The sequence below is a fragment of the Rhinolophus sinicus genome, chromosome 1 (genome assembly GCF_057876585.1).
Source record: "Rhinolophus sinicus isolate RSI-liver-muscle chromosome 1, RSI-T2T, whole genome shotgun sequence".
In the NCBI taxonomy this organism is placed as follows: domain Eukaryota; kingdom Metazoa; phylum Chordata; class Mammalia; order Chiroptera; family Rhinolophidae; genus Rhinolophus; species Rhinolophus sinicus.
The window spans coordinates 118,157,462-118,178,520 of record NC_142501.1 but is presented as its reverse complement, the minus strand read 5'-3'; the positions used below and the strand labels follow the sequence as shown (position 1 = coordinate 118,178,520).

General features: G+C 38.6%; 1 protein-coding gene across 5 annotated transcripts in view; it reads right to left on the bottom strand.

Annotated features, from left to right (window-relative positions):
• Positions 1-375: 375 nt before the first annotated feature.
• Positions 376-21,059, bottom strand: part of PTER (phosphotriesterase related) — a 54,789-nt gene continuing 34,105 nt past the window's right edge. For all 5 annotated transcript variants that reach the window (XM_019746082.3, XM_019746083.3, XM_074324808.2 and 2 more), the window contains 3 exons: positions 20,663-20,928; positions 6,842-6,982; positions 376-1,191 (listed from right to left, as the gene is read on the bottom strand). In XM_019746082.3, the coding sequence (XP_019601641.3) occupies positions 981-1,191; positions 6,842-6,982; positions 20,663-20,928 (618 nt within the window). In that variant the 3' untranslated portion in view covers positions 376-980. The remainder of the gene's footprint in view (positions 1,192-6,841; positions 6,983-20,662; positions 20,929-21,059) is intronic.

The following is a 21,059-nucleotide window of genomic DNA, read 5'->3' as shown; positions in this document are numbered from 1 at the left end:
AACATCAGGGCTGTATACCTTTTAAAGAGTAGGCCCTAGAATCAGACTGTCATTTCTAATAGGTATGACCTTTTCTTCAGATAAATAAGCATTATTTTCTCTGTTTAGGTCCAAAGAAAAACAAATAAAAGGTAAAGGAAATAAAGAGAATATATATATAAGGCAAAAGTTTTTCTTTTTTTGCATTATACATTATTAATTAAATTGTGGCCTTTGTTATTATAAATGTAATGATTCATTAAACTATATTATGTAATATATTTTGACTTTTATGATTGAATTTTTATAATTCAGTACTATGTATGTGTTCGTGCCCCTTTATACAAATTTTTCAAAATACAACAAAATTTAGAGTAAAAATGGGTACCAGAAAGCCACAGGCAACACAATTGATTTATTACAAGTATATATAGATGGGTGGACAGCATATAATTAACCTTTCACGATATGGGTAACATTGTGAATTAGTTGGTAATTGTCTTACAGTATCTGTTGGGGAAAAAAAGTCTCAAAATTTAACTTCCCTTGCTGCAGAAGCTCTTTTAAAGTGCCATATTATTCATTAAACATTAATTAAAGAACAGCAGGATAATTAGTAGGATCATCAATATTACAAGAAACATTAGATTGCTCCAGAAGGGGGTAATTTAACTAGAAACACTTTAAATTTTCTCAAGTAGTGCAGCTGACAGATTAAGAAAACAAAACAAACTCTACTAAAGGGATATAGACGGTAAATGATTGTTTGGAAATAGGTACTTCTGTATTTATTTTGTTAAGGCAAAGCAATAGGGCTCCGTGAGGCTCACTAACCCCCTAAAGATGCAGATGTAATAGCCAGTTTCTGAGAAGGCAAAACTCCTAATTCTCATCAAAAGGAAACGATCCATCATCAGTCCTACTTAGCTCTGATTAATGTCTCTCATCACTGCGAATGTTCTTTTTAAGCTTTATACACAAGGTGTGAATTCATAACCATCCTATTTGAAAGTTAGCCATTGCTTAGGGTTCTCTATTAGTATCTTATCAAGTGCGTTCGCGGTTATACCTCTAAGCAACATTTTAGGAACAATGTTGGTGAGTATGTGAGAATAGCCGTGACCTCCATATTTCATCAGCCGATGCTTCGTGTGTATGTCATGTGCCATCAGAATTCGATCTTCATAGCCCTCATCCACCAGAAGACGCACCCTGTGAATAAATGTTAACTCATTATATGGCATTTGTCTCACATTTACAATTCTCGAGGTGCTTTAAACTTCTTACTCATAAACCTATTGTGCTCGTCGTATGGCATGTGTACTGGGAGACCCTTAATAAATATTGTGTGCTGATGGTAAAGATATTACTGCATTGTGGTAGGAACCTGATCCTTATTCCATGCACACAGAAACTTGTAGCCTGTGATATTTATAACAACGCCTGGCAATACCGCATAAAAGATAGCTTCTAACAGGAGGTGTCCATTTGAATGAATGGCATTTTACTAAATAACTTTGTTCTGCATTTGCAGCCAGCTCTCCACTCTGAAATGCTTCTCGTAGTGGGCCCATTTTTCAGATCTCATTTTCTCTCCCTTTTTTCTAGCAAATAACATCAATGACTATTTGTGATCAAAATGGGAAACAAAAGGAATCTTCATACAAGTGAAAAATTCTAGGACTAAAGTCAGTTGGTTTGAAAGTGAAGGGCACATTGATAATAAGCTAGACAGTCATTTTAAAAAGGTCAGCAACAGTCCCTTTGTATTTTGAGCATTTGTCTCTCGAAGTCTATGGGAACTTTGACTTACTCTTGGAGCATTCGGTTGACCCATACAAATTTCCTCTCCCCTCCTTCCATTTCAACAAGATTGTTATAAATAATGAGCCGTTCCTTTCAATTTATTGTCAGTTGACAAAAGGACTTTGCTATTGTCCAAACATGGAATCCTCTTTGCTTTGTTAAATGCTGTAATCTGTAGTGTGCGTCACTTCCGACAGCCACCATCTGCATCTGTCTGGACTCTGGGCAGTGTCTGTCGTGACTTCCATGGGTCTCTGATGGCAGTGATGCAACTTGGAGACAGTGGCTCTTCTGTGGCATTTGCTAGATCGTCTTGTCAGACTCTAGATTCCCAAATGGATCTAGGTATCCTTTTTGTTTCCATAGTATTTCTTGGCATCCTAGTGCATGAGTCATTTAATAGCTACTATAGTAAGCAAAATGTGGGGTACTCCCTAAAATGCTCAAGCACAAAGCCCTGCCCTCTGAGAACATACATTTTAAAATAAATTATAATTGAAGATTAGATCACGTGTTTTCCGGTCAAAGTGATACAGGTGCCAGAAAAGAAGACCCAACCAAGGCATTTTGTCTAAAACTCTGCATTCACGTCACATGTATCCCATGTGTGTCCCGTAAGTACATGGAATGCTAATTGTGCCACCACAGTTCTTTGCCTCCTTAAAATTTCTGTAATGTCCACAAGTTCTCATGTGAAGTTACTTTTGGAACAAACTCTCTACTAGGAATTAACTAAGAGAGTTATGTGATCACTTATGAAGAAGAGAAAGAGTTGAATACATAGTACTGAAACTTATTGTGACAAAGCTTGCTCCACAACCAAAAAGGAGTATTACATTACAGGAAATTTTAGGGTATACTTCCCCCCTTATTTCTTCTGAGCATCCGCCCCCCAAGTTTTTGTCTCTTTTCTTTGAAGGTAAAAAAAAAGATCTCGTTACTTACAGAGGCATATCGTATGGATAAACAAATTCCTGAAGGAGGTCTTATGTCATAGCCTGAATTACAAAGCTATTGAATTGTGAAGTAGTATGAAAAGACTATAAAGGGTAGGATACTCATTGGAAAATGGGAACCCTTAGAACTCATTAAGTCAGGAATCTGGAGACTAGTTGTCTCATGAGAAAGATAATGTTATGTGGCTCTAGAAACAATTATATCCGGACTATCAAGAAAATTGCCTGGTCACTCCTAAAATGAGCTCATCTGTCACGCTATGCCATTGTATGGAAGAACAGTAGTTCCAGAGATGCCGCCAGAAGGAAGGAACCACTAAAGATGAGAAGACAAAAAATCATAGTAATTATAGAAATACAAATGAGTTAGTGTTTTGCAAACAAATATTAGAGAGAGACTGCAAAGTGTGAAAAGGAAGAGATATAATAAGATTTGAGAAATGGAGCATAAGATTGAAAACAGGTGTTAGACACAGAATTTCTGGTGCTGAAAACCAGAGGTAGGCAGACGCGTGCTTGTATGTTATTGCACTTCAGAGCTTTAAGACTGCTAGGGCTTAGGGAAGGACTGCCAATGAATGGTGGAAATCAAGTGCCCAAGAGGTGAGCAACACGGGTACTGAGACACACACCACCCAGAAGGTCACTCAGTGACTACTGTGAGCTGACCTGTGTCAAATGATCTAACCCCTGGTTTTAACTTAAGGAAGATTAAGTATACATACATACATGTATATATAGGTATACGTAAGCGCACATATATATACACACACACACATAAACACATACACATAATATATATATATATATATATATATATATATATATATATATATATCCATACATCTAGAATGTTTACATTTGGTACAATGAAAGCTGACAAAATTAAATTCTTGTTCTTGAATTAATAACCAAAAGGAGCTAAGAACGAATAGCGGGGGAGCTGTTGGTCATCCTTCCCCCCATATCGCCTGCATAGATTCCTCCTCTGCAGATCCCCTCTCTCTTATTCCAGAAGGTCTTGGAGCCTCATGGAAGGCATAGGGGTACAAAAGATACACCTCACTGCCACAAAGGAAGCAGGTCCTGGGAGCTAACTTCCTATTTCTAAGATGAATTATAAAACATGTGTTGAGGATATTCATCAGGAAATCATGGTTTTGAGATCATGACAGATGATGAAAACCTACCATAGCGCTCCATTTTAATTCCAGACAATATTCACCTCTGAATACGGCATAAGCTAGTAGGGCCCTAGGGAAAACTGCCTGTATTGAATGAGGCTTCTGGACAATAATTGAAATCATAAAATTAAACAAAGAAATAATGAATCTATCAAATTGGTTTAAGTAGGAAAGAAGGAAGGAAGGAAGGAAAGAAGGAAGGGAGGGAGGGAGGGAGGGAGGGAGGGAGGGAGGGAGGGAGGGAGGGAGGGAGGGAGGCAGGCAAAAGAAAGAAAGAAAGACCTAGCTTCACTGGTCAGGACTTCAGAGCAGTTTGCTTATGTAGAGCTGAGTGTCTCCATTTTTACATAACTAGTGTAACGTTGATCAACTAGCTCTCTCCAATGAAAATAAACTGGGAGTATATTTTACTGTGAGTGAGGCCATTAAGGGGAGCCAATACACAGGGACAGCGCAAGGCACACAGATATGAAGGTGGACTTCTCAGGGCAAAGATCCTCAGGCTGTCCCAGCTGTGGCCACAGCTCAGGTTCTGCCCCTCATCCCCAGGGTGCATATGTTCAATTATTGCTCCTTGAGCCTCATAGTTTCTGGACATCACTTCTCTACTCCAGTTTTGCTTACTCCCGTTTCCACCAGTTTTCTACACTCATCACCATATTCTGTTCCTTGTCATCATGGAGAACTACTTCCTCTCCAAAATGTCAATCTTCAGTTTCCCACTCTGACCACCAGTTACATCTTTCTACTTTGTCACTCACCCTCTTCTACTATCTGTATTTCTCCATTTCATTAAAGCTTCCGGTTATTTGGCCCTGCTGCATATTTTCCCATTTCTCTCTCTGTTTTCTTCCCTCCAGCTTGGACCTCATGACCTTCATGTAAACCCCTCCCTTATTCCCACAGCTTTCGACCATGTTTCAGACAGAATTTCAACCCCCAACCTCTCCAACGTTTCACTTTTTTGTTCCTACTCACAAAGCTTCTTTGGTCCTACCACCAAAATACAAAACATTTTTGAGAAAATAATCACCAAAGCATGTGTGCCTTGGTCCCAATATACAGCCATGCTGTCATGGTCTCTAGCCTGCACTGGGTCTTCCACAGACAGTCCCTCGTCATATCTCTTTCATTCACTCGACATCCATTCCCAGCCTACATCCTCCTCTGCAAGGTCCGGCCCTGCATCTACTCCTTTCTCAGGAGATGACTGTGTCTACTTCCCGGGCATGTTAGAGAACATGTGAGGCTGCATGTTCTCAGTTTCATGTTCCTCCCATCAAGACATTTATCTGTATTCATCCCATTACTTGCCTCTCCTCTTCTCATTTCAGTGGAGAAAGTATACCTCCTTTCAACCAACTTTCTATCTGCCTCCCAGATTCCACCTATTTGTCTTCTTAGGAGCCTTGCTTTGTATCTCTTATCTCTCCAGATTTTTTAAAGTTAACATTGACTGACCACTTCCCTATTCTGTACCAGACACTCAGCTAAAAACCTGGCATATTTTGTTTCATATAAATTCTATAACAATGCTGTAGAATAGGTACCACTTACTTCCATGGATTCTCTCTCTCCCTCCCTCCCTCCCTCCCTCCCTCCCTCCCTCCCTCCCTCCCTCCCTCCCTCCCTCCTTCCCTCCCTCTCTCTCTCTCTGCTCTTGCTTTCAGCCACATAAACATTGCTCAACTCCTAACAAAACCTTCCCTTGATCCTGTCTTGTCTTCTAGCTTTAACCCTACACCCCACTTCCCTTTACTGCCAAGCTTCTTGAAAGTAAAACCTGCACATTATCTCTCTCTCATTGCCTACTTCTTCCTCAATCCTTTTCCACCAAGACTGCACTTACTGATTGTGAAATAAGAACCTGCTGATTGTGAAACCCAATGGATTCTTTTCAGTCTTTATCTCGGTTGTTATCCCACCTATTACAAGTGTTCAAGCCCTTCTGCTCTCAGCATCCTTCTTCACCAACTTCCATAAAAACATGTTTCCCTGAGATTATCACTTTGCAAACTTCTCAACCTGTCCTTGAGTGACTGTTCCTATCCCTTCAACGTGTGTGCTCCCCAGGGCTCTGTCCTCATTCTGTTCTCTGAGCGATCTCATTTATTCCCATATTTCCAGCTATCACATACAAACCAATGATGTCTAGGTTTATGTCTCAGTCCAAGTCTCGACCCTGAGCTTCACACTCTTATCCAAGGGCCCCACTAGGTAGCAACACGTAGATATTCTCAAACTAAAGTCATTCTTGTCAATCTCAAGTCTCTTTCTCCTCCCAGGTTCCCTAACTTAGTGCAACCAATGTTCATATCACCACGTAACCAAGACAAACCAGGTAGCCATCTATCCTTGATTCCCCAAGTCCTCCACTTGGTCACAGAGAATTACTTGTACAATTGTTTGCTTTCACCACATATTAGACAATTTCAAAAGGTTGGATTTTATATGATATTGGGTCTTTAGACATTATATTTACGACACATAAGTTGCCATCAACTCTTTAGTAAGTATTTTTAATAAAACATTTCAAAACCTCATTGTATGACATTATGACTTGAGCACGGTCAACTTGGGAAAGAAACAGCTTACTTCATTAGGGATAAGAAGAGGAAAATGTCTTTTGTTCTCTTATTGTCACGGCAGGGGTTGCATGTTATCTGTGTTTCTTGTCAGCTAGCTGCCCATCTACACGGAAGTCTCTGCTAAGCTTTTGCCAATTTAGGATGACTCATTTTCTTCTTGAAATAATATATAGAGATTTTGCTCCCTGAAACAGCGTTGATGTATTTTTTTCTGCAAGTCTCTGATTCTGCCTGCTTATCGTTTTCTGAATCTTTGCTAATCCCCACCCAGACATGAAAATCAAATGGGCTGGTAAAAGGGAACGATGAGAGATTTAATCATATTTACCTTCTAATTCTTTTATTGTCATCGGGCATGTCGATATCCGGGTTGAATTGGTAATGAAGGAGTTCCGTACCAAAGAGATCATAGTCCAAGTAACAGCCAAATTGAGCAAACTCCAGTAGTTCCTTCTTATCAAGTATTGTCCTAGAGACAATTAGACAGATGTGTCATTATTATCGAGAGCCTATTTTCCACACACACAGATTAAACGTTTTAGACACATGATGCACTGAAACATAGTTTAAGTAATAGAACTTTTGAATTGGCTCTTATGATGTGACTAAAAAATATAAGTGCACTGTGTTACCAGACATGAGCGAGTTTACCCATCCAAAAGGGAATTTCCCCTTTCAAAGTACTTGGGAACTATAGACATTTTAATGATGCTACCTACCATTACTCAAAAACAACTTTGTAATTCTCCTACAGAATTGTCTTCAGGATATGGTCCGTATGAGTTGAAAATCCTTAGTGGAACTGCTGTGAACTGTGGAAACTATCAAAGGCATTGGGCATGGCGAATTAGGTGAGGAAGAGTAACCTGCGTAACACCTGAAGCTAAGGTAAGCTAATAGGGTCCTTTCTTGTGGAGTTCATGACGTGGTTCTAACATTCATTTCAAAGTCTGTGTGAATATCATTGCAATTTTTTTTAAAGGGGTGATACTCCTACAGATATTTTTGTTCTGGTGTGCTTATTTCTTTACACACACAATGCATTACTTTACAATGACTTTTGTGGATATCTTCTCATTTCAATCGAAGTCACAGTAAGAATGTCACTACTTATGATGCAAAGCTATGTAAATGAATGGGAAAGGAGAAAATTGTAAGTACGTAGACAGTAAATAGCCAGAGGAGTGGAGTCTGGAGCAAGAGTAGATGATCTCAAGAAATTTCGATTATAACAAATAAAAAGGGATGCATTAAGTTAGCCCCCAAAATACCGCGGTAGAAATAAAAAAGCAAGAAAAAAAATACGTTCTACCAAAAGACAACAAATATGGAAACAATGTGAGGGAAAAATACACCCATTAGACATTGTGTAAAGGGAATTAAGGACCTAGAAAAAGGAAGTGATTATTTGGGAACGAAGATTGGTCAGGAGAAGAGTTAGAATGTCAGACAATCATTGTCTTATTAAGCTTTAATCTGCTCTAATATATTATTACTTTGGCAACTCCACGATACAAGGATTAAAGCACTATTTTATGTCTATAAATCTGCTTTTAAGAGACCAGAAGTATTTTCAAACCTTCCTTCCAAGCTGTAGGAAGACCAATTAAGCCTCTGTGTGTCATGAGTGCAAGAGGTTTCTGCTGTCCGGAGATGCTTTCCGGGAGTTCATGCCAAGCAATCGCATTGTAGCTGGCTCCTTTTTATTCTATTCACCAATTTAGCATAACTTATAGCTCACAATGTTATTTTAGGCAGGGAAGCTAAAATATCTTTATACTATAAAATACACATTAGTTCTGTGCTATCTTCTATTAATACTACTCCTTTTCTATCTTCTTACCATGGAGACCATCTTTTGCCTCCAAAATTTCTAGGCTGAAAGTTTGTGTTTTTCTACTCGTATAGTAAACATATTCTGTTTTCCTCAATGAGCCATACTTAAAAACAAAATTTACACAATTAAAATAACATAAGGGGGAAGAGATGAGTTTAGTATTTTTCCTTTTGAGTCAATTCATTCAGTCTGTTAATCACCAATGTAAGCTTAATTACCAATATAAGCAAGGTACTGGCAGATGGGCAGGGACTCAAGAAGAGGAATGGTGGTACCAATGACAGGCTGGATTAGACTCTTATTTATGCTCCTAATACCTGTTTCCTTCAAGGCCTAAAGCCGCGAGACTAAGTTTCCTAAATGTTAAATGATCTATCAAGGAATATATTCAATAAAAAGTACATGGTAAATGAAAAACCATAGGAAAATCTTTGGTCTCAGAGCCAACTGAAAACAATAAAGTTGCTTATCATAATAACTGAACATTATGGGAACTTACAGTGTGTCTGGCATCATGCTAAGTGCTTTATATATATTTATTATCTTACTTAATATTCCCACAATTCCATCACACGGTGATTTTACAGATGAGAAAACTGGGATTTAAGACATTAGCTACTTGAGAAAATCTGCTGAAGTATAAATTCATTTCAAGGCTAGAATCTACTCTCTTAGCTATCATATACTATACGACTTCTCCTTTCACTTAGTATTTTGTACTCAAAAGATATTTTCCAAAATTGTATTGACTGTGCACATCATGTTTTTTCATTTTTATTTTGAAATTTAATTTCCTCCCCACAGTACCCTCAAATTGAACTTTAAAAAATGGGAATTTACCATCAAAGGGGGTGATAAACCCCAACAGTAAGAAAGGATTACTTCGTGGAGGTCTGTAATTGCTAGTTCAGAGAGTAACCGTCAGTTACTTCAGACAATTTGAATGTCATTGTCAAAGGAGCAGGAACTATTAATCATGGCCATTGCTTACCTTCTTACTAGGAGCCTGGCAATGCGCTAAGCCTCTTACATGCAAGGAGTAAGGGGCACATATTATCGGTCTTCTACCACCAGGTCAGACCTCTCCCCTGAAATCCAGTCTTGCATGTCTCATTGCCTGCTTGTCATCTCCACTTGGGTGTCTAACAGACAGCTCAATTTTAACATGTCTCAAACTGAACCCCTCATCTGCCACCCTAAACCAGGCTTTCCAACACCCTTCCCTATCTCTGTTGATGGCAATTCATCCAGTTGCTCAGGCCCAAAACTTGTAATCACCCTTGACTGCTTTCTTTCTTTCATACTTCACATCTAGCCCACCAGGACAGACTTTTGGCTTGACTTTCAAAATATGAGCAGAATCCAGACAGGTCACCACCTCCCTGCTACCCTTCTGGTCCAAATCACCATCATCTCTTGTAGGATCCCTGCAATTGATTGCCAACTAGTCTCCTCTCTTCTACGTTCCTTCTACTATAATCTATTCAAATACAGCAACCAAAGTTTATCTTCATGCCCAAGTCAAATCAGGTCCCTCCTTTGCTTGGAACCCACCAATGGCTTCCCATTTCCCTCAGAGAAAAAGCCCAGGACTCAGAGTGCGTGGTCTCTTTGGAGATGGTCTTACAATAGCCTCATCTAAAAGAGGAATGGGGAATGTGTAGGGATCCATATCTCTAGATGTCAGTTATGTATAAATGCTACTTACATTATCAGTGTTACCTGAAGAATATCACCATAGGTAGAGGTATCTTTCTAGAGAAAGACTAGCAGATTCCATAAGATTTATCTACACATATAAGTTTCAAGAGTAGCCCCTGGGAATTCTTATGCTGTGGAATAGCATATAGAAAGGAACATGACTTTGAGGGAAATGGCCCCTCTGTAAACCACTTAAAAATTTTACAGTCATATGTAGGGGAGAAGATTTCTTCAGGAGAGAAGCAATTATGCTGCTATTTGGACATTAGGAAAATGCAGTTAAAAAAAGGAGGCAGACAAATTTGCTAGCATTAAGAATTACACACACACACACACATTTAAATATTATTTTTTTACTGACATTTAGTCATATGACACCCTCTGGATAATTGAACATTAGTGTGTAGGAAATTAAGAAATGAATTCACTTAAATTCTCCTTACTGAAATACCAAATTGATGAGGAGAAAACAGTGTTAGTGACATGCATATTTTTCATAGAGAAGTCCTGAAAAAAAAATAGAATTTGGTATTATATGTTAATGAGGGGTAGGAGGGGAGAAGCAGGTGAAGCAAGACTAATAAAACACTTAATCATCACCAGGTATTGAAAGCAGCCCTACCCATTTAATCCTTACAAACACTATATGAGGAAAGTATGATCGTCCCCATTTTATAGATGAGGAAACTCTCAGAAAAGATAAGCAACTCAACTTCCAAAATGAGGAGTTGAGAATAAACCCAGATTGCGTTTGTCTTCAGAAGCCATGCTCTTAGATCGCTCTGCCCCTCTGGTGATGAGAGGATCCACCTACCCACCCACAGCTGCTCCATTCCTTCTCACCAGCACTTCCCCGTGGAGAAATCCACCCCATTATAAAGACATCTCGGAGCACCCTGCACCGTGAATGTCTAACAAGGTGACTTAACCACATGAAATTGGCATTCCGTTGGATGACTTCCAGGGACTGTCAAGGTGCGACTGAAGTTGCATTTATGCAAGTGACTTTTTTTTCACTTGGAGAAAGGATTGACCCCAGATGTCAGAATTGTAAGGTGGGACAATGTTCTCCACTTGACGTCTTTCAGATAAGGATTAAACAGAGGTCCTGCCCCTCCCAGGCATCAATGATCTCACAGCACTTCTCCTATGAGTGGAGGTGTCAGCCTCAGCCAGTTCTGCTCATTCAATATTCTTTATCCATAATAATTATGTGCTTTCTTATTCCAATCTTCCCCAGGCTTTAAGGTAAGTATTTTTCACCTCTTGCCCTAAACAATCAGTGAGGCGATTGTGAGATGCAAAAGAGCCATTGCATTTCACACTGGAGAAAGTTCCTTCTTCAAGGTGGATGAAGTGATTGCAATGTCATTTGTAAAATATCCTGGGATTTCCCAGAAAGAAGAGAGATTTTTGTAGGAAGTATTTGTTCTTGGCATTCCTATTCTATTATTTCTTCTGTTGCGTGTTTTGCACTTTTGCTCCTCATCTAATAAACAAATTCTCTCTATATAAAGAACAGGCATAAATTTATGACAAACATATTGCCCTTAGCTAAGAAAATGGTATCTAAAGTGATTTGGCTACCTTTATTTTCAGAATATGGTTATCATTTCCTAGTGTTTTCAGGCTGGCACTAAAAGGCAGGACAGTTGATTCTCTTTTTCATAGCTCTTTATATTCTAGATCTTATCCAAGTGCTGAGGGGTTTAGTTTAATGTCAAAATGCACCCTGAGTGAGAGCAAGGAAGTCTGTGTGAAGTGATAACTTAGACAAGGGTCTATGGGTTATTTAGGTAGAAAGAACGAAGGAGCAGAGGAAAGGATGTGATTCGTGGGTGTGAGCAATAGGATAACAATGCCTTACATCTGTCTTGGGCTTTATAGTTTTAAAGAACTCTCAGATACATTATTTCATTGCATGCATTCCAACACACTCTCCTGAATTAATTCAGCAAACATCTACTCTCTTATGCTGTCACCTACCATGTGCTCACCTCTGTGCTGGGAATACAGATACGAATAAGAAATTTAAAGCGCTGTCTGAAGGAACTTAAAGTCTAGGGAAGGAGATAGATATTTTAAACTAACAATTGCCACTAAATGTGTTAAGCGCTTTTTATAATACAAGTAAATGCAAAGTATTATGAAATAATGAAAGGAGTGACTCATTTGAGGTGAGTCTTGAAGAAGACTATTCAGATAAAAGTTGGTGGCGTTCAAGTGTTGGGTGAGGGATGGACAATATAGAAAATAACCATCTGAGAGGCAGTAAAAGAGCTTGTTGTTCCTTAAGTAAGCTTGTAATTGTCAGAGCTAAAGTGCATGAAGGAAGAAGCATCATCCATCACTCCATCTATCCATCCATCCATCCATCCATCCACCCACCCATCCACCCATGCACCCGATATCCATCCATCCATTCACCCATTCATCCATCTAATAAGAAGTTGTTGGTCATCTACTTACCATGAGATATAAGCTAGAAAAACACAGACAAATAACACACAGTCCCATCCTTCAAGAATTTCAGTATCTATGAGGGAAAAGAGACATGGAAACAAATAATTGCTTTACTGACCTTACTCAGTATAATAATAAAAGCTCTACTAGGAACTGGGCTGGCACAAAAAGGAGCTGGCCAACACTGCTTGTCTTGTTCAGGAAAAGCTTTGTAGAGAAGAAAACCTCTGATGAGCTGCATAATGAAGAAAGATTCTGTCGAGTAGATAAGGGAAAATGGGATATTCACAGCAGAGGGACTAACTTGTGTGAGAAGAAGCATGTAAGAACAATCAGCACAGGACGCTCAAAGTCATGGTCAGTTTGGCGTTAGCCCGAATTCTGTGTGTGTATTAGAGACAATGGGAGATGAGATGGAGGGATGGGTGTGGGATCAGATAAGCAAGATGTTTGGATTTTGTGCTGAGGATGAAGGGGAACAAATAAAGGGCTGTAAATCAGGGTGGAGGGATGTAATCATATTTGCATTTGGAAAGCTCAAAATGGTGACAATGTGGAGACTAGATGAGGGAGTAGGGCTAAGGGAGTGGCTCCTGTTTGGAGACTCCTATGATAGTTCAGGTGACAAATGAGGGCCTGAATTAAGTTGACAGCATAGGGATGGATAAGAGGGGTTGTCTACTGAGCTCTTAGTGCGGCAGACAGGTCTTACCATGTGTGGGTGCAGGGGAGGGAGGAATGGAAGCTAACATCTGGCTGGGTAATGCTGTTGTCAATGCAGAGAGCAGGGGAAGAGTAAGCCATGAGGCTCTGTCCCCATCCTGATAGCACTGGATCAGGAGAATCAAGCCTGTCTTGGGCAGTTGATTAGATATCGGTGTCATTAAATGATACCAAGAACGTGGGAGAAACAGGTTCTGAAACTCATAATGAACCGGTGAAATAATTATGCCACATATTAACGGTATTCCATACAGGAAGAAACTAAAGCTCGGGTCTCCTATGTGATCAAGAACCCAGGTATTCCTACTGGTTGTCTAGTGCACTTTCCAGTATATTGCACTGTGACTTGGTTGCAGTTTGTCCGCCATTTTTTTTTTTAATTAAATTTATTGGAGTGATAATGGATAGGAAAATTATATAGGTTTCAAATGTACATTTTTGTAATACATCATCTATCTATCACATGGTATGTTCACCACCCAGAGTCAGTTCCCCTTCTATCAACTATTCTGACCTGTGAGTTCCTGGGCCTAGAAGGGTGAGCAGCATGAGGGCAGCTCTAGTTTGAGACCAGACTAGCAGGGTCTGAACATGGAGAAACACAGAATATAGTCAATGCTAAAACTTATGAACTTGACCAAATATATTTTTAATTGACATTCAAATACACTAATAAATGGATGCTTATATACAACTGACTTATTCCAAACAATGTTGATTTTCAATGACTTATTATTATAAAAATGTATTGACACCCTTCGCCACTGAATTCCTCAATATAAAACCAATGGATAGTTGTACAGTGTTATGGGGGATTCTTTATTATTTTATGAGTTTTTCAACAACTACTTAAATGATTTACTGAACCCACCTAGGACTATTCATGTAATAATCTAAAATGAATGTTAAAATATTTCTAATGCAATGTTTAGAAGAAATTAATACATAAGTTACTATAATTTAATAAAGTAAATGTTGATATAATTCTAAAACACTATTCATGTATATTATACTGCTAATGGCAGTTCCACCATAATTATAAAACCTGAAAAATTAATCAATAAATTTCAATTAATTTATTTTAATGTCAAAATAGAAACTACTAAATAGAATGAGGTACGTTTTTAATGTGTGACCTCAACACTGTCTATCATTAGAAAGTATAATTTGTTACTTCAGTGAAATATTTACCAGCAACTTTGGTTCCACACAAACTCAAAACCATCAATTAGAATAGTGCATTGACATTAATACACAAGTTTATCACCATTTATGTAGGTATTTTAAAGATTTATTCATCTTTTTTTATAGGATTCTTTCTGAGTTAAGGCATTACTTTTACGGAATAATCTTTTCAATATTAGAGAGTAACTAGGAATGAAAAGTAATAGGAACATAATTTAGATTGCCATGCATTTATTTTATTCTGCGTTATCTAAACACTCATCTTCCCCCCTCACTTTCAGTCCTCTGACTGCTTGGGCCCATACCATACAGAGATGTTTAATGACATCACAGGAAAGGATGATGTCATACTTTCAATATTATGACTTAAGTGTAGGCTTCAGCAAAAGGAACAGATGGCTGCAAGAGAGAAACCCCTTGTTTAAATTAGACTAACACCCGAAGTTGGCTCTGAATTGTGAAATATAATTAAAATATTATTTTAAAATACATTTTGTTGTTTATACAGCTTTTTACCATATGAACTTTCCAGCTGCCACATAGCACAAAAGAGGCTGTGTTTTTCATGTAAGGCGATACACAGTTCAAGGAATGATGGTATTGAGGAGAGTGAAGATAAATCTCATAGACATGGCAATCCTATTTGTTAAAATGTCACATTTCATGGGAATGGTGTCAGAGTCATGAAAAATTGCTTTAGAAGAAAAAAATTACTAGTGGAAGGTTTTGGTGTGTAAAATGTACTTGAGAGAATGCATGACCAGTGCCTGTGTTCGCCCTGACCTTGGGCTGGTCTGCCCAAAAGTCTGTTCAAGAATGCAGTTTGAGCTATTCAACAGATATCAATACCGGCATGCCTTAATTGTATTTTATTCAGCACTCATATACACATCGCAGAGCTTTTCTACATTTCAGTTTGTCAAACATTTGTCTGGATTTTCTTTGTAAACAGGCCCTGAAAAGAAGTCCATGATAAATCATAAAGGAAGACATTTGCATGACACTTAAAAGGTTAAAAATAACTTTTTTTAACCCCTTTTGACAGATGAGCAAAAGACTTGGAGGCTTATGTGACCTGCTCAAGGTCACGCAGCAAGAAAGTGCTGGTGTCAGAACTAAAATGAGGCCTGGTGACCCCAGCACCCCCTATTTCTCCATTGTCCCATGCAGGCAGAGACTAGTCACTGCACTCATGAAAGCATAGCTGTGGCAATGTCATCACACAGTTTCAAACTGAAATGGATCCAAGGTGTGTGTTTCTATGTCAGTGAGTACTCTTTGCAAACCAGTGTAGGTTTTACGTAAAATCGAGCCATAGTCAAACCCAAGAACGTATACCGGTAGCCACGATGACATGTTTAAAAGGTTTTTATTTCCTATTTTCCTATCATCTGCTGTAGTGATAACAGAAGAATTGTCAGTGGACACGAGTAAATGGGAATAACGAAGTGTTCTTAGTAAATATAGTCTTTGAGAAATGTTTACTTGCTTATTGTTGCCAGAGTGAATTTCTTAATTTCTCATTCTGTGGTTGGATCTAAGCCGATATGACCAACTAAGTTGTGCACAATATATATACTGCACAGTGCATACTATACATAATGCCTGCACACACATAACCCTGATAATAAACCGTTAGGAAACACAGGACCGTACACACAGGATTCTAAATGTTTAAACCATTTCATGTGTCGCACATTCCAACTGTTCATTTGAAAAGTGCCACTATTTAAATATATAAAAATGTTTTGCTCAATTTCAGTTTGCCAAAAATTTGCCTGGAATTGTTTTTGACTGATTTCATATTCAATAGTAGTCACAGGAATTAAAAGTCTACAGTTCCGAGGATACCAGATAATGATTTTCTAGTGGCTTTTCAAAGACAATCTTAAGGTTAAAAGTCACCATAATTATAATTAAATAATCGTTTTGAAGGCAGAGACTGGGTCTTGCTCTCTGCTACCTCCCAGTGTCTGGTTTATGGTAATTAGGTACAAAATAAATATTTGTGGAAGTGAGGGAGGGAGCAAGGAAGGAAGAAGGAAAGGAAAGGAAGAAGGAAGGAAGGAAACGAAGGAATATTCCACTACGTCTCATTAACAGCGTGAAAAAAAATGTATCAAAATTGTATCCTTTAAAGAGGTGGGCAGATTTGGCATGAATAATCAGGGGTAAAGAGAATAAAATGTGTTGTTAGCCCATCATCTGTGTTCTCCCTTCTCCCCTGTCAGAAACACTTGGGTCAAATTCTTCCACCTTCCACAGGGAGCAATTTTCAAAGAGATGTGCTATTTTCCTGCGCTTAATTTATTATTGTGCCCCTCCTCAAACTCTAAGCCCTGGATTTCCATCAAAGCCCTTTGGTTTGTTAAATAGATAACCAATTAGAAAAAGACTGAGGCATAGCACCTGTCTGATGCCTTCCTGGGGCCTCAAAATGTAATCAGTCAATAGTTAGCACCCAAATACCTTCCAGCCATGTTGTTTTACCCAAGTATCCTTGGTAATGAAAGAATTGTGTTGTCATTAAAATACTTACAGCTACTCTACTGCATATTAAGGATGAAACGTCCTTGGAAATGGATCTCAAAAAGACTATCTGTGTGGTGTCTTCTTCAATCACATAACCCCTATTAGACCGAGGGCTGAGGCAGTGCTGTGATAATATGCCACCTGGAAATGTGGGTACAGTTTTAACAGCTAGTAAAATTAGAATAAATGATTAAAAGGTATAAAGCCTTTGTAAGATTAACAGCCCCAAAAAGAACACCTCAGTGCTGCTCTTCTTTTGCAATGAATGTTGACTTTGGGCGACTGTAACTGTCAAGGGCAGCCCCCTACGAGGTTCCCTCGGGTTAAATTCACAGCAGTCCACGGCACTTCCACAGGCCCATATTTCTTAAAGAGAACAGATGGTTAGGGGAGGGCCTAGACACAGAAGCAGATTTATCTTGTCAGGCTGTTATCTCCAGGTAAATGACCTTAAGCAGGTCACAAGTGGTCACATGACAACAGTGTGGTTCAGAGGTGTCCTAAGGTGATGGCCATTTGTTAACTCTTCCCTCTCGGGGTCCCAACTGCTCCTTTTGAACAGACAGGCAGACAGCAGTTTTGTTGTTGTTGCTGTGTGTGTGTGTGTGTGTGTGTGTGTGTGTGTGTGTGTGTGTGTGTGTATTTTAAGGTTAAACGCCTTATGCATGAATGCTAGTGAAGATTTATATATTTTCAAAAACATTTAATTGTTCCATTGTGATTGTGGACATCCTGGAATATTTTATTTTGTTTTCTCCAATGATAGAAATCCTACATTTAAGGGGATAAATGAACGATTTTACAGATAGTCAAAGCTGAGCGTCAGTCTGGCTAGAAAGCCCAGTGTCTAAAAGGGACTGCAGGGCACAGCCAATACCTTGACTGGTTACCTCACAATCACAATAGCCCGTGGGTTCAGAACCTTCTCCTTTAAGCCCGAAAAACATGGTGGGAAAAACAAAATGATTTTCTGTTTTTGTTTTTGTTTTCCTGGAGGCCTTGTTTTCAGGATGCTTTCCTCTTTGTATGTCATCTGTGCACTTTGTTGCATGAAATACATGCCCTTTTGTGATTTGTCCCCGTTATAAAAGCTGAAGTCCTTGCCCGCTCAGTACAGATCAGATTGTGTGTGCAACCCAGCAGACCTCAGAGAGTCTGTGAAAGGCTGACCTAGTCAAACTTCAGCCTGGCAATGTCTTGCTGTGAACAGTCACATCAAAAGGCTAAAGTTGACTGCATCTGCCTCCCTGATTATTTTTTTCTGTTACTTTATCCAGTTTGTTTTTCCAAATGCACTGCTTTTTCTAAAGGCATTTTCCCCGGTTGCCTTTCTACTGAAATGTTCATACTTCTATGTACAGAGGATGCCCAAAAAATATACACACGTTTTAAAAAAGGAAAAGACTGTATTAAAATTGTAATAATATATACCAATAACAAAAGATGAATAAAGTCATGTGTATACATTTTTTGGCACCCCCAGTATTTCTTTGCCAGGTAGCAGAACCCTGAAATATCCCTAATAGAGACACAGAATGGGTTCTAGAAATGGCCTCAGGATTTTCTAGGATGCACAGAGTTTGTATGATGTCAGGTCAACCTCCCCATTTCATCCGGAGACATTCTAGAGGGAGGCATTGACGTGGTAGTCAATGAAAATCAGATAATGTAGCTTTATTGTTTAAAAGAAAATACATACACATATGTGTGTACACATATATGTTTGATTTTATGAGCAAGGGACACACATATATATTTATTTTATATTGATTTTATGAGCAAGGAATAAACATTGTTTGTGTTTATGTATGAGCAAGGAAGTTTTACTGTGCTAGGAGTTAAGGTTTATTTCACAATTTCCAATGAAAGTGTATTTCCTTTTCGTGCCAAGCATAATTTCCTAACTTACCTACATGTCTAACTGGAAATAGTGCTAGAAAGATTCTTCTTTAAGGATCATTGTGAGCCGGTTTTAGCAGGATGGCAGACTAAACGTTCACTGAAAACCTTCCAGACATAGCATATGTAAAATACTAACTACCTGGAAGGGAGATAAATCATAGTTTTAAATGCTTGGTTGAGATGGTGGGAAAGTAAAGGGCTTGCTCAGAGGACAAAAACAAGAGAGCAGAGGAAATGAGGAGTAAGGGGAAATCCAGAGCTACCATAGTCCTGGGGGTTTTATGGGGCCTGGTAACAGTGAGCCAGGGCCGGAATACGGTGGGAGAGATTGGATGCACAGTCTCTACCAGCACATAAAGGAACAACTCCTCTCACCCAGAGACAACACTCATGTGGGTGGACTAGGTTAAAACTGGCCCACAGAGGGAGTCTTTAGAGATTATATGTCTTTCTCAGTCTTGTCCTCTGGCGAATGGGAGGCAGGTTGAGAAAAACGTCCCGCCTGAGAATCCATAACCACAACCTGTACTCACTGAGTTTAGGGGCCAGAATTCATAGCACCTGTGTAGTTCTGAACCCCTCAAGTCAAACGTTTAGTTTAAAAAGTCACAAGAAGACAAATACTGAATCATTTTACTTGTACTCGTATGAGGTTCCTAAAGTTTTCAAATTCATAAAGAGGGACAGTAGAATGGTGTTGCCATAGGCCAGGGGCAGAGGGAATGGGGAATTGTTTAATGGCTATAGTTTCAGTTTTGCCAGATAAAAAGCGTTCTGGAGATTGGTTGCACAACAATGTGAATGTACTTGCTACCAAACTGTACATTTAAAAATGGTTAAGATGGTAAATTTTATGTTATGTGTATTTTACCCCAATTAATTTTCTTAAAATTTAGTTTAGAGTAATTCCAGGTTGCTAGTGCCCCTAATTGCCTACAAGAAATAAACAAACAAACAACAACAACAAAAAAAAAACACAGGGAAAAAAAAGCAAAAAACCCTAAGCCAGACTCATGATAATTTCCAAGGAATCTAACATCAAAATAAAAGAAAATTTTAATACAAGGAAATAATCTCACATTAATGAAAGCCAGAAGAATCAACAAACTATAAGTCACAGTAAAAAGAATAGAAATTAGATTTATTAATTACAAGGTAAACATTGTATGCCTAATATGTTTTAACAATTGAATTGAAAACTTGATGAAGGAAAAAAAAATTAACAAAATTAACCAAGCAGATTTGAAAAGTAACAAATAGAACTTACAGAAATAAAGAAGAAATAATAGTTCTTAGTATTATAAACCAAATCGATAGGCTAAGCAACAGATTGATTCCGCTGGAAAGAGAAGTGGTAAATGGGAAGACAGAATTGAAGAAGTTACAACTCAAAGATGCAAATGAATGGAAATATGAAGGAGATGTTAAGAGACATGGAGGATAGGTAATTAGATCCCACATATACCAAATTGCCATTTATGATGCAAATATAAAGAAAATATGTGAAGCAATATTTGAAGAGAATGCCAAGGTTTTTGAGAAACAATGAAAGATACATCCTCATCTCCAGGAATCCCAACTTAGAAGTAACTGCAATGTATTATTAGTCACATTGGTACTGTGTTCATTCCCTAATTGATTCAATCGAAAGGCTAATGTGTACCCTTTACAACATTGTTAGGCTTGTTCATAAAATGAACTGCAGGCAACGTCTGTTTATATAGTCAGTTATTTTGCTGGCCCCTACATAGCTAATCCTCCATAATCATGTGGTAGTTTGCACTCCTTTGTACATAGTCTGCTTACCTGTCAAGGTGTGACATAACTGTTTTGGAGATGTCTGCACCTGCTTCTTGCAATACTCGGATGATCTGAAAGGGCGCACTTGGATTCCTTCCAGGATGAATGATAACAGGACAGCCAAGCTGAGCCTGGGCATGAGCTGTTGCCTGAAGAACCCTTCTTTCACTCTCAGTCAGAGGCCAGGAGCAACCAATTTCTCCAATAACGCCACACTTGATACTGGTTCCATCAGCTCCATGGAGAATTTCATTCATGAGGACATCAGTAAGCTAATGGAAGGGTGGGAATGAAAATATGGTATAGACTGTGGAATTTGTCACCATAGAGTCACCACAGCATGTGAATGAATTTATTCATTTAGTCATTCATTGTTTTCAAAATGTATTCATAATTTATTCAA